The following is a 15,054-nucleotide window of genomic DNA, read 5'->3' as shown; positions in this document are numbered from 1 at the left end:
GCTATCAAATCCTCCAATTTAAAAATATTTAAATTCTGTAGTTGCCATTTTACTTTTCCCCTATTTACTGATGGATTAAGAAGTATTTCTTTTGTCATTTAAGACATAAATACATCCTCCTTCTTCTTTCCAGGTATGGAACAGAAATATTTATTGAATCCTTCTATTTTTTCTGCATGATGATGGAGAATTTTACCATCCTTATCTAATATTAGGCCTATACCTCTCTTAAGATTTAATTTGTTCCTGATGCATTTAAATAATTCCTTCCTATTTTCTTTAATCCTACTAGCCATAGACTGATTACAATGCATTTTTAATGTGTGCTTGTCTGGATTTAGCTATCTAGTTTTCAATATCTAAATCAGCACTGGGAAACTAGTCTGAGCTTTTGCACTCTTCATTGTAAGGGGATATTTCTCAGCTAAAGCTTGTCTTTGTATGTTTATTTTTGGTTAATTTTCTTCAAAGGAATGGTGGGTTACATGCGTTGGAATCTTTACTGGCTTGAGGGTGACATTTAGCTTCCCAATGTACATATATGGAGGAAAATAGAATAATCTTTTTTCTGCTTACTTTTTGTACTGTCTTATTTAATATTTTGTGCTTAAATGGAATATGTCATCTTTTTTTATAATCCATTATCTCAGTAAAGCATTTCATAAATTACTAGGTAGTTTTAGTTTCTGGTTGTTTTCAATGTGGCTTTACAAGGGAAGAGCTAAGGTAGGTTGAGTGAGCTTAACTGTGTATTTTTTTGTTTTCAAATTTTTGGAGTGTTTTTGTGATGTGGAAACTTGGCCTGAAATTTTCAGGTGTATTTTTGAGAAAATGTTAATGTTCTCTAAAGGGATTTTTTCCCCAAGTTTTTTCAAACTTAATTCCAAGTTGACAAAATCTTATGAGAGAATATATGTAATAATATATTGATAAATATTAATTTATTACCATCTCAGGTGCCTGCTCCAGATAACTGTTGCAGAAGCTGTATAATTGGTGCCCCCATGCTCAGGTACAGGAACAAATGGAGTGAATGTTTTCTGTGGATGCTCTGCACTATTTTTTTTTTTAAAAGCTGCTTAAAGTGGACTTACTGAAATGTAGCAGGAATAAATGACATGTCAGGATCAACTGCACTATTGGACCCTGAAATGGTGCACTTTTGTTATAGTGCACCAGTTCAGTGGTTTGAGCATTGGCCTGCTAAACCCAAAGTTGTGAGTTCAATCCTTGAGGGGGCCACTTAGGGATCTGGGGCAAAATCAGTACTTGGTCCTGCTAGTGAAGGCAGGGGGCTGGACTCAATGACCTTTTGGGGTCCCTTCCAGTTCTATGAGATAGATAGGTGGACTTCAAGAGTGGCTTGTCCAGGTCACAGTTGAGAGGTATATCGACAGGTCATTATTATTTATACTTGTACTTCACCGTGCTTAAACTTGCTGTATTTTTTCTTAGGAGAGAGGACTTGAGCTCTCCATTATGGTACCTTACACAAGCATTAAAATTCATATAACTGTCTTTAGACTCCGTTGCACTTTACTCTACTCTACCCCTTCATCCACATGTATATGTGCAAGCCCTCATCCCCGTAATATCTGATTGTTTGCCACACATTTAAAAATAGAAATAACAGTCATTTGGATTCCTTATATATAGGAGAAGCAGCTTGATTAGTTGTTCATAGGGTTTTATTTAAATGTCTGGATGTGGTGTGGTATATGTATTGGTTTTCCTCAGGAAGTTCTAAGTTTGAGTCCAAAATTCATTTAATTCTGAAAATGGTTATTTTGTGGTTATCTGTTGTGGCTAGTAGTTTCATAATCTAGATTAAGTTTGCATGGAATGTAGCTCTCTCTGAAGGTCAGGGTTGTGGAGGGGAGGCAATTTTTGGTAGCAGAACCAAAACAATGGAGGGCTTTGAAAATCAGGATAGAGGCTTTGAACTGGACTCTCTATTCAGTGGGAGCCAGTGAAGATTGATTTCTGGGATGGTCTATTCATGGTGCCTGTGTTTAGTGGCCATCATTAAATGAGGTGAGTTTGATGGGTCTCAGATCCAGATCTGAGGCCAAAAATTCACTACCATGGTTGACACAATTGGCAGACTCAGTACAGAGAATGTTTGGGTCATGGAGACTGAACTTTCCCGATTACTCATAGTTAGTCTTCTCTCCCTACTTCCCCACCCATATCAAGTAAGAGGCTTACTTATAGGGCAGTGTGTGTCAGACACTTATCCTCATGATAAACAGAGGACTTCATTTGCCAGGATTGTTGAGCCAATGCCTTTCACCAATGCTAAATCCATGCAGTTCTCTTTTTAAGCTCAAGTTTATGGTTATGAACTCATTATTTTTAAATATGCATGTTAATGTATTAAATACCAAGTAAAAGGACATGCATGGAGCTGCACACAACGCGGCATCATCGGTGGAGTGAACTCTCCTTGGGACATGAACAGGGAGCCAGGTTGAGAGGGATGCAAGATTTCCATGTGTAGTAGTAGGATTTTGGGGTGGAAAGAGGTGCTGCAGGCACTCCTCCCTAGTACCAGCTGTTTAAACTGCAGAGTGGCTGAGCTAAGCAGGCAGGCACCAGCAAGGGAAGAAATGGGCTGAAGAACTCTCACTATTGGCTGCAGTAGCTTCCTCTGTGCTACCACTGGAATGGCATTCAGGTGTATGTCTGAGTACTACATAATGGGCACATTCTAGTGAATATTCGTGTGGGATGCTAGTGGGAACTGGTCCTGGCACTAGTTGCACAGTGATAGCAGGTGCACCATAGCTGCCTGAGTAATCAGCAGCCAAATCAGTCCCAGCCTCAGAGTGAGCTGGAAATTACAACAATGAGAGAGGTTTTTTCTTAAAGCTACAGCTTCTGGATTCGCATGATTATATGAGAACCTCAGATTTCCTTTAAATACTAATAAAAAAGTAAATTTCGACCCTAAGGGTTACAGAGAAAAGCCTGAACATGTGACCCACGTGTGACTGAAAATAACCCCAATTGTATTATTTTTTTAAAACTCATGGTGGTTAAGCTAATGTAATTATTTCTTTTGTGTTAGGCCTGACTTGTGATTTTTTAACACTTGGGATTGGCAATACTGAGCAGATCTAAACAACACTGTTGTATAAATACTAGTGGATGCTGGCAGATGGTATACACGTGTATGGTTGCCAGTACAGCAGTGGGAAATGTGAAGAAAAATGCTAGTCTAGACAAGGCTAGTCTAGACAAGAGAGAGATTGGGGGTGGTGTCAGAATTAAAGAATTCGGGAATGGGAAGTAGAGAAGAGAAGAGGAAAACCAGAACATACATGCCAGATCTAGGCTGAAAAGAAAAGTGAAGGTCAAGAAGCAGATAGTGCAAAAAAAATTAGGAAAGTAGAAAATCCCAAATGGAGGGCAGAGTATAGGGCCAGGAGAGGTAGAAAGTAAAGCAGGCAGTGGACTGCAGGGTAGAGGTTGAAAAATACATCAAAGGGACTGTGAACCATGTCAAAACACTGAGAGGGAACTGGTCATTAAATCCTTTTTCTTATTCTTCCCTTCTGTCCCACCCTGCACTGCAATATGTCTGTTTTTCATGTCAAAAGAGGAGATGGTAGATAGTATGGGATTGGAGCCAGCACCCTTTCCTATCTGTATGTTGCACATCTACCACTAGGGCTAGATCTACATTACCCGCCTGAATCAGCGGGTAGAAATCGATCTCTCGGGGATCGAATTATCACGTCTCGTCGGGACGTGACAATCGATCCCCAAATCGACGCTCTTACTCCACCAGCGGAGGTGGGAGTAAGCGCCGTCGACGGGGAGCCGCGGAGGTCGATTTTGCTGCCGTCCTCACGGCGGGGTAAGTCGGCTCCGATAGGTTGAATTCAGCTATGCTATTCGCGTAGCTGAATTTGCATATCTTAAATCGACCCCCCCCCGTAGTGAAGACCTGCCCTCAGACAGGTGCCACAACTTTTCATGTTAAGAATCTGGTGTATGTAGTTGCAGGCATCCATGCTGAAAATAATTAATTAGGTACCTGTAATATCAGGTTTGTTGGGATAGACTTGAACCTATAAGCACCACTTACTGTAGTTACTGATTTAAGATAGAATGTACGTGGCTTGTATTTTTGTAGAACAGTGTCTGTGTTAGCTATGCCAAATTATGGATCTTGGCTGTCAGCAGGGTGTAGTAGCTCACTACATAAGTTGCTTGTGATTTGCACACTTCTGTACCTCCTACTGAAACATGCTCATCTTTGTAAGTACAATAAATACTCGAGGCTGTTGTTTCTACTCTAAACTTCAGAATGATCCACAAAGGACGTGTGTGAGAGTGCGTGCGCACATTGCTGCATGTTGTGTTCTATCACTGCTGCCTAAAGTGGTGTATGAAATGTTTAACTGTGATGAAAAGATTAAAGAATGCACAGTCTTTTCATTTTCTGTAGCACAGGAGCTCTCAACTTCATTCTCAGCCCCTTGGTAAGCAGCAAGATGAGATCAAAGGTGACAGGTTTAAGTCTTGGAAAAGACTCTCAAAGATTATCTTATTTCTAAAACTATTTGTGAGGGTGGAAGGAAGTGAATGGAATTTTTCTTTTTCAAAATATTTGTATTATTCTTACCAATAATACATTTACTTTCTATTTTCCTTTTATGTTTGTAAACCAGACAATTTATTTTTTAAAATAATATAAATAAAGGGACGTGCTGAAAGTATAAAATGTGCTACTCCCCCTCTGGGTAGATCCGAATGGTATCTGCCAAACAGATGACAAAGTACCTTGGGCTGAATCACACACAGAGACAGCATTTTCAGCAGAACATGGGGCTAAACTATTGTAATTATTGTTTATAGCCAGACAGTGCCCATGTTAGAGAGGAAAAATTTACTGACTCTTTGGGGAAGCAGTTGTATAATAATTAGATAACCCAACAGGGCACTGCTTCTCAGCAACCCTAAAAAGTTTCTCTTGCGATCAGAGTTAATGTTAACACATTTTTGCAGTGAGTGATCAGATAATTAGGGATTTTTTTTTTCTTTTTTGGTATCATGTCTTTGAACTTTTAGTGAACTGAAAAGAAGGGAATGGATATGTCTGATCCAAATATTTGGACTGTCCTCTCAAACTATACCTTGCCTCATTTGAGGAGTGGAAACAGGCTACGTCGCACACAAAGGTAAAAATCCTTTCCAAGTTTTCCTGTGGTTACATGTAATTTTGTTCTGAAGGTTTTGTCTCTTATCTCTCCACACTGTAAAGGACTTAAATACTGTGTTTACCAAACATAGTTGTTGAATTTACTTAAGAGTATATGTAAATCTCTCTAATTTAAAATACTCTCCAGTACTTCCTGGTTTCATTGTTGTCCGCTTTTACAAAACCGTAGGTTATTTGGTATTTGCAGCTGCTTGGATTTACGTATCTTAAAGTAAGGTTCTGTACCTTTGAGTCCGTGTTGTTTTTTGTTCTTTTGTTGAATACTATTTATTACTTTCCCTCCCCAACATACTCTTTTACTTCAGTTTCTTTCTTTTTATACTGTTTCAGCTGTTTATCAAATATTTAACCTTTATCTGGAGTACATGTACTCTATATAGATAGCCTATTTCATACTGTACTCTTTAAGAGACAGGTTTGTGTAACTGTGCCTTTTTTTTTTTTTTTTTTTAACTGGTTAGCTGACATTTAGTAATACAGTAATGGCCTTTTCATTTTTGACAAAAGTAAACGTTGACTAGAAAAAAGCAAATTTTAAGTAAAGTTAAAGATTGTGCCACATATCAACAAAAAACTGGCAATCTGAAGCTATGCTGAGACTTTAGGATGTGTTAGGGGGGTACCTACTGCTCTAAAGTCTGGTATGTCTCTGTCACACTGAGTAAGAATTGTTTATAGAGGTTTATGACTATCTCTGTTCAACTCCCAGTCTTGTCACTTTGAGTCACATCATTGCTGCTGTTCTAAATGTAGTTAGTTTTTATCAGTGAAATATTTTCTTTACATATTTTCACTACTGTGTGTGTGTGTGTGTGTGTGTGTGTGTAAGTTTAAATCTTCTTTAGATATTGCTTCCTCTCTGTCTTGCTATCTGTAAGAGTAACACAAAGAAAACAGGAAACAGGCTTAGCAGATCTGTTCATAAACTTTAAGTATTCATACACTGACATATTTTACAAAAGAAAAAGGTCTCTATTATATCACAGAAATTTGAGATAGAAAAGAACTATTAAATCATCTGGCCTATTTCCTTGTCAATGCACAATTGTTCCCTCCTCCCCCCCCCCTCTATATATATTTGTGTCTGGCCCAGTACATGCTAGATTACTTATAAAATGTTTTCTTATTCCTCTTCTAAAAATTATTTTAACTAATAAATACGACCAACTGAATGCACAGGTATCATATTTGCACTTTCCTGATACAAATAGGCCATATATATATATATATATATATATATATATAAAGCTTCAGAGATTGTTCAGCTCTTCCTCACTCTACTAACTCAAGTAGGTCTTGCACTTTCATGCAGACCTAAAAATACCTTTTATGAAGTGTTCTGCTGTGAAGCAGATCAAGGAGGAACCTGTTAGACTTTCTGCCAAATGAGAGCACAGTTATAATAGATCTGTGAGCCAGCCCTTAATTCTAAATTCTTGCTGTACTTTGTTTTATCTCTAAATTTACATGATTCTAGATCTGTATATACATTTTGAAAGAACTTCGAAAGCAATACTTTAAGAATATCCCCCCCCCCACTTTAAATGCTAACTGAATAATAAAATATTCTGTGTATTGCAAGGTGCACAGTCTGCCTCTGTGTATTTACATAGTGTCTTACTGTAGAACCATGTAAAACTTTCAGTTAAAAACCCAAAGCAAGATGTATAAGATCTTCCCCCTCCTCTATTCCAACTAATTCTATCATTTTGTGGCACCTCCGAGAACTCTTCAGTAAATCTTCTGTTTCCAGACTGTGTTTTAAGTGGTCCAGCAAGGCAGACCTGCTCCCTTTCCCTGCACAAGTATACCCAGTATCTTCCTGGCATAGGTGATATAGTTCAGAGTGAAGCAAGGACCAGAAAGGTGGCAATAGCTGGGATGGAGGAACATCTCCCAGTTCTGCTGCAGAAAGGGGATTCGATACACAGAAGTAAATGGCTGGATCTGGGGGCAGAGGCCCTATTGTACCTGGCCTCTAATTCACAGGCTCATGACAAAAGGAGCAGGCTATTCAGATACTATCTGAAGAGAGGGGAGGGCAATGAGGTGAAGGCCATTGGGCTACCCCTCTCCTAGAAGACTGCTGTGGGTAAAATTGGGACTTTGGACCTGCCCAGGGAAAACTGGGTCTTGGCTGAAGAACCAGATGACAAAAATTTTCCAGTTTTACAGTGAATGATGGAAGTTTTGGAGAAACCCAAGAATACAACCAAACTTGAAGGGCTTGTGAAATGAACCTGCTGGCAGTGGTTAATTGAAAGTGTGGGAACCAATAACAGTGAGTTTGGCGCAGTTCTACCCATAGCAATTGAAACTGAACTGATTTATTTAGATGTTAGAGTTGCCAGTGAAACACCTTCTAACTGAAGTACAGGCAAACGTTCATTCTTCATGGAAACTTAAGGGAAATTCAAGGTTGTCTCAAATTGGCATTCACCCACGTTTGGATTTGGGGCCTCTTTCAGAAATGGGGATACCAGTCTTGGTGTTTGGTTGGGGCTACCTTGATGATCTCTTGTCTCTTCTGTCGCCTCCACTCCATGCTATCTGCTTAGTTTGGGTGTGTGTGGGAAAGGTGGAAGGGTTCATTCTCTTTGTCATCCTTCTGTCTGGTTGGAGATAAGAAGAGGGCCCAGAACCCATTCCTCTTCTCCTGGTTCTCAGAGTTTATGGGGATTCTTCTCTAACACATGCTAAAGATTTTTTTTCCTATGAAGTCACTTAGCCTAGGAATTTCTTTCCCTTCCCTGAGCCTCAGAGACACAAAGAGGCAGGGATAGCCCATCTCCCTCTTGAGGGAGGGTGGGGGATTGCAATATTCAGCATAGCTGCTCAAAGTGCAGACATGAACAGAGTAAAAATTTCTTATCCAAAAGATGATCTGTCTTTCTGCTGACTTGAGTGACTAAAATAAGTTTTTACTGTTGTTTACTCCTTTTATCCCTGCAGAATCATGACACCTAAGGGAGAATGGGCTGGATTTTATTATGACTCATGCATCATCAACAGACTTGATAACTGAATTCCAATTGTAGCAGCTTTATTGCTGGTAATGAAGCATGAGCAAGAAATACCCCAGTATGCCTTTCATGTCTCATGGTGGGTTTTCAGGGCTGGCAGTTACAGAACCCTCTACTTGTAAACTGAACAGCTATGATATACACGCTATTGAGAGTCACTAAACATGGATCACAAAACATCACTTTTACAACATTAGAACCAGACTTCATATGTCACCGTTTTAATATTTGTATTTAGCACCATAGATGTGCTTGATGAATGAACAATCTTCTGTTGGGTCAGGACCCCTTTATTCTAAAACACAGGGTTATAAGTAATCACCTAATAATCCATTGCCCTATTTTGGATGAACATTGATTAATATTACATATTGGTTTTATTTTTTCTGTATGAACAGAGCAGTGTGATATTGAAGAGACTTTACTAATATGGGATACAATATGCCATCAGGTGATCAGTTATGTAATCTAACAACTCTAATTTCAGTTCTTTTTCTAATTAATATTTTTTTTATTTCCAATAATAAGTTTCAGAAAAGTGTAAGTAGCTGTCACCCAGGTCTGAGATTTTACTGGGATTGGAAATAGTATGTTTCCTGGTGGATACTGAACAAACCTTTTGAACTCATGAGTTGTCAGTTTGAGTGGGTCCAACTGTGTGGTTTAGGTTGGACATTAGGAAAAGCTTCCTAACTGTCAGAGTGGTTAAGCACTGAAATAAATTGCTTAGGGTGGTTGTAGAATCTCCATCAGTGGGGATTTTTAAGAGCAGGTTGTACAAACACCTGTCAGGGATGTTCTAGATCAGTGTTTCCCAAACTTGGGATGCTGCTTGTGTAGGGAAAGCCCCTGGCGGGCTGGGCTGGTTTGTTTACCTGCCGCGTCCGCAGGTCCGGCCGATCGCGGCTCTGACTGGCTGCGGTTCACTGCTCCAAGCCAATGGGAGCTGCTGAAAGCGGTGCGGGCTGAGGGACGTGCTATATGTGGTGGTTGGATCTGCCATTGCCCCAATTTTAGTTATTTTAGTCATATTACATAGTACTGTGTCAATTAAAAAATAGCTAAAGAATTACTGTTTACTGTGGGTGTATTCATAGTAATTAGGAGAGTTTTCCCTTTAGTCTAAGCTTTCTAGATATTCACGTTAAACCTTACACATACAGAGAGAGACCCTCTGTATGCTTATTACATTAATAGCTACTGGACAGGCATAGAGAGAAGATAATTATGCTAGAACTAAGGGAGTGAGAAATAGACTTGTGCATGCTATTTAAGCTTACACAAGCACACTGACAAGGGATATGTTTTCTTAAATGGTGATCTGTTAAACTAATGGTCCCATTGCTGTGTATACTTAAGAAGAGTGTGCTAACATAGCCTGCTAAATGTGTTTCCTTCCATTCACAGTAAAGTGTTAAGGGGGAATTTCTTACTTATCCAGTGTTCACAATCCGAGAGAGAGGATCTTGTTTTCTTTATTCTGGGTGATTTATTTTGGTGAACCCTGTTTCCCCCCCTCAAGCAATTAGTTTATTTTCAGGTTCCCAGACAGTCTAAATGTTGGCAATACCCAGTACATCCATGATGAACTATCTTTCCTTCCTTGTTGTTTCTTTCCTTCCACCAGTGTGCTAGGATTAATGTGGCCAAATCTGAGGTTTTTACTTGGTACTTACTTCCATTGTCTGAGTGAGAACTGAGTCAAGATCTCAGGATTTGACCCATAGATCTTTCTGTGAATCAGCTGGGAGGGAAAAAGCAGGAGCAGGATAGGTGGAAGTTTGGTAAAGCTCTTCTGTTGCAACTTCCACTGCAGGAAATCAAATTTTTATGAAAAGTTATGGTGGGTAGATGAGTCTTTCATTTTATGGGCCCTCAAACTGATTCATGGACTTGCCCAAGGTAAGTCTTTGGCAGAGATGGGAATGTAAACCTAGATCTCCTGACTCTGACATGCGTTTTAGTCATAAGTTCCTTGTCTTCAAACAAGCTATATGAATCTATTAAGTACTGTCAGTATGGTAGCACTTTGATTTAATTAATATACTGTTTTTACATAGAAATAGTTTTGCTAGTTATTAGACTTCAGAACAATTCTATTTATTTGTTAATAGATTATCAGAATAACAGAAGATATTGCACACCAATTTAGATTAAACAGCTTTGACTGAGTATATTAAACAAAAAGGTGTCATGCTGCTTTTATGAGGTAAACTATTTAATAGGTTGAATACAACTTCTTTCTCTCCTTTCTCCTTTCTTATTTGTATTAATTTCTTAAGAAAGCAATTCCTTATCATAGCACGTAAGGGCCCAAGTCATGGTGCTAGGTGCTGTACAAACACAGAATAAACACAGAATAAGTGACGGTCCCTACCCAAAGAGCTTAAAATCTAGGTATAAGACAAGAGACAACACACGAGGAGTGCCAGGAGTCAACATGATAGGCAGTGATCTTATCACACACCATCAGCCTATCCTTTGTCAAGATTTTTGTAGACATCATGGTAAAGACAAGTTTTAAAGAGAGATTTGAAGAAGGATAATGAGGACGCTTTGCAGATGTTTATAGGGAGCTTCTCCCCAATGTGAGGGATGGCATGGGAGAAAGCATAAAGGTGCTTGATTGAAAATTTTACAAGTGGTAATGGAGGCTGGCATTGTGGGCTGATTGGAGGTGGATGTTGATATGTTGGTAGAGAATGAGAGCTGATCAGTAGGGTGGGGATAGGTTGCAAAGAGCCTTGAAAGTGAAGACCAGTAGCTTATGTTTAATACGATAGAGAAGGGGGAGCCAGTGGAGGGATGCAAAGAAGATGTCAAAAGGTCAAAGCAATGGGCTAGGCTTAGTCATGCCTTGGTATTTTTCCCTGTTCAGTAAAAGCAATGAATTTGGCTACCCAATCTCAATGCAAGTTCTTGGATGTTCATTTAAGCAAGATCCTATGGCTTTTTTTCCCAATAAAATCTTATATTGAGGGTATTGGTTACAATATTTAAGACATTAAATAAAATAAATGTTTTAACTACTAATGTATTAAAATGAGTCCAGGCTCCTGTGCTTTGTGTTTACTCCATTATATGAGCCTTTTCATAGTATGTTATACAAGCAATTAAATTTCTTGAAATGTACCCAGGATAAATAAGAAATTTACTCAGGTACAGCACTTTGTGTTTTCTGAAGGAGACAGAATAATCTTATCACACGGTATTAATGTGCCAACCTGTTGTTCTAGTAATACAGATTTATTCTTCTTGGTATTTTAGACTTGAGTTTAGTTAGCATTAATATACATTATTGTTTAGATCTGCTGTAGTAGAATAAAGAACAGGAGTACTTGTGGCACCTTAGAGACTAACAAATTTATTAGAGCATAAGCTTTCGTGGACTACAGCCCACTTCTTCAGCTGCATATAGAGTGGGCTGTAGTCCACGAAAGCTTATGCTCTAATAAATTTGTTAGTCTCTAAGGTGCCACAAGTACTCCTGTTCTTTTTGCGGATACAGACTAACACGGCTGCTGCTCTGAAACCTGTAGTAGAATATTTCTTCTTCAATTTGAATAAAAGTAAGGGGAGGGCAACGCTTTCAGGGCAGTATTAAATAGGTCAATTTTGTGGTTCTGTTTACAATTCTCAAACAGTGAGCCAGTACAAATTGAATGGTAGCAAGTTGAAACTCTTTGGGCACTATTCCCTCTAACTATAAACATATCTCAAAAGTACAGTAAAACCAGAGCAATTCCCAGATTGATCTGCCCAATAGAGATGCTTCAAAACTACACACTGCAAGTATCCCTGCTACTGACAGATAAGTGCAGAAATATTGGGCTGGTGCCAGTGTGAATACATCCGTTTTTTCCCTCTTTCTTTAAGTTAATAGTAGTCTTCTCTAAATAATTGTTTATGAATTAAGGGAAATTGTCATGGTCTATTGTTCCCAAAAGATTATAATTATTAGTAGAATCTGTTGTTCCCATGAAGTACTGGGATGCTCAGTTTATTAGAAAGTTGAAAGTGATGCAAATTCCTTATCCTGCCTTTGTATATGTACTAATTATGTAAATGTTTTAACATGTAATGGTCTGTTGTTGATCTCTCTCATTTGGCTAGTGCATTTGATTTCAAAGCCAGTTAACAGAAAATTCCTTAAAAGGTTACCCACTAATGGATTTTCTTTTCTTCATAATATATTTAAGATGAGGTCAAATAATGCAGTACCTGTTGGGAGGAAAATGGCTAATTATTACATGACCTGAATCTGTTGTTATTTAATGGGGCTACTAAAAATTATACCTAATCTTCTGAGGCTTTTAGGCTACAGAGAACTCACAGATATTAAAAGATATTATTTAATTTATAAGTATTTGCTTTAGCAATTAAAAAAAACTTACTGTTTCTGTCTTAATGGTAGGCAGATTTCAAGGTAGGCCTAGTATAGATTCACGTGAATAAAATCAAGAAATTAATGAAGAAATAGGATGCTTAGCTGCTGAAGCAAATATTAAAATTAAGTGCTGCATATTGAAATATTTATTTATTTTAATCAAAATGTATATAGCCTCTCCCCCATCCTCGTTTGATTATCTGAGTATACTCTGAAGCTTAAACAGCATTTATTTCCATGAGCTCAAGATAATAAGTTGGCTGTAAAACAAATAATTAATTTCTTGCTTTTGTTCGCGTGAATAAAAACCACATCTGCCTATCTGACTCTAAAAACATTATTTGTAATTGAATCTGTTTGGGCATTTTTACAGTTTGTTTTCAAGGGGTTGTGATAAATGTCAACTTTTGTGTTGCGAGGATGAGGGGAAGGAGGGTGTGACCCATGTTCACTGTTATTGAAATCCATGCATTGTCTTGAATGTGTACATAACAATAGTTGCGTAATCCAGAAGTGTATCCACTGAGAAGCTGAATGTAAGTTGAGAATCAGAAGAAAATAATTTATACAACACAAGCTCCATTCAAAGACACATCCAGCCATGAATGGATATGAATAGTGAAGTACCTCAAACCCTTTGGAGAAGGTATTTTTTCTAGGGTAGGTTTGATCTATACAGGGATTTTTCTGCTGCTTCTAGCCTTTACAAAATTCCCAAATTCCTGCTACTTCCAATTTTTTCTGGGAACATCTTATCTGTCTCCTAGAATGCAAGGGGAGGAAGAGAGAAAATGAAGTTTATACTCTGTCCCAAACTGCAGCAGTTCTCCTGTGCACCACAGGGAAAAGTACATTTGTTCCTTTACAACTTGGACATTTTACAATATTTGAGCCCAGAATGTTTAGATTTCTCTCATATGTGCTTGGCTAACCTCAAATTGAGACCAGTCTTACATGGTGAAATACTATATAAATTGATCATTCTTCTTGAAGAGGAAGGGGAAGAGTAGAGTTACATTACAGATTTCTTTTAACTGCAATAAGGTCTGTGTGAATCTTAATTTTGTTTGGAGACCATCTTAAAGGGACACACACAAAAAATCACTTTGATTTGTTTTTTCCTGTGATGGTTACAAGTAATACTAATGATTTCTGTACCTATCATGTTAGAGAGGGGATGCATTTTTCACTGTGGTTTTCCCCATTTTGCTACTTAGTGCATTTAACAGTATTTTGTGTATAATCAGATTCCCATCTAATAATCTGGGCCCCAACCCTGCCATTTACTTGGCACAAGTAAATGTGCAAAGTGCCAGTATAGTCAGTTGTCTCCACACGGGCACAAAGGGTTTGCCCATGTGGAACAGGTTGCAGGTTTAGAACCTTAGTTTGTTTCCCCTACTGTGTATATGGATCTTTCACAAAGCAAGCGAGGGAGATGGGGAATTTTTTTTAAAAACAGGAATTTGTCCTTTTTGTGTTTTAAAAACAAAAGTAATTTTTTTTACCAGCTCTAATTAAAACTATACAAATTATAATGAAGATTTGGGAGTGGGTGTGGTTCTTCAAACTACTTTAAGTAATTTTTTTTTTAAATGGTTGGATTTCACCCTGATATCCTATCTTGATGGTTTCAGAGTAGCAGCCGTGTTAGTCTGTATCCGCAAAAAGAAGAACAGGAGTACTTGTGGCACCTTAGAGACTAACAAATTTATTAGAGCATAAGCTTTCGTGGACTACAGCCCACAAGTACTCCTGTTCTTCTTTTTATCTTGATGGTGTTTGCTCTTAATTTTTTGGTGGACAGTCATGATTTCTTGTCCTGAGATACTACTTCATAGGAATGGATAGAAACAGGAGTGAAAGAAATAATAAATTCTTACTAGTATGGGGGCCAGGCCTTGGGTGGAAGGGGTGGAGCCTCAGGGGTCAGCCTCCCCCAGCCAGCCCATCCATGCTGCCTGGCCCCCGCCGCCCGGGGCTCTGGTGGCGATTTAAAAGGTAGAATGGTAGCAGCCAGGACTCCCGGGCCCTTTTAAATTGCTGGCCCCGGGGCAGCTGCCCTTTTGCCCCCCTCACCCCGCTGTCGGCAGCTTGGGAGTGCGGCAAAAGGGGCAGGGATGTTAAAGTGCTGCCGCGGCAGTGCTTTAACATGGGCTGCATATGGGCCGGTACCAGCAGGCCGTACCGGATCACCTTCACCCTTGGATAGAAAGAACTAGAAAAAAACGTTTTATTTATACATTAGTATAAGCAGAGTATTGAATAAATCTGTTACCTTATGTTTTTGGACATATTCTGTTCTTTAACAAATCAGTTTATAATTATTTTCAACAAAAATGTCCAAGATCACATGCACCTGTGATTGCTTGAGGTCAGAGCTCATCAGAGATGAGCACCTACAGACTTGCTTG

At 38.7% G+C, this 15,054-nt stretch overlaps 1 protein-coding gene across 5 annotated transcripts in view; it reads left to right on the top strand.

Annotated features, from left to right (window-relative positions):
• Window positions 1-15,054, top strand: part of MAST4 (microtubule associated serine/threonine kinase family member 4) — a 414,954-nt gene that overhangs the window by 262,471 nt on the left and 137,429 nt on the right. Inside the window, exon 1 of one of the 5 annotated variants that reach the window (XM_054032195.1) lies at window positions 4,865-5,189. The exons of the other annotated variants lie outside the window; for them this stretch is intronic. Coding sequence (XP_053888170.1) covers window positions 5,098-5,189 — 92 coding nt within the window. The 5' untranslated portion in view covers window positions 4,865-5,097. Of the gene's footprint in view, window positions 1-4,864; window positions 5,190-15,054 lie in introns of those variants that run through there. 5 annotated transcript variants of the gene reach the window in all.

Source organism: Malaclemys terrapin, chromosome 6 (genome assembly GCF_027887155.1).
Source record: "Malaclemys terrapin pileata isolate rMalTer1 chromosome 6, rMalTer1.hap1, whole genome shotgun sequence".
NCBI lineage: Eukaryota > Metazoa > Chordata > Testudines > Emydidae > Malaclemys > Malaclemys terrapin.
This window is presented reverse-complemented; position numbering and strand designations above follow the sequence as displayed.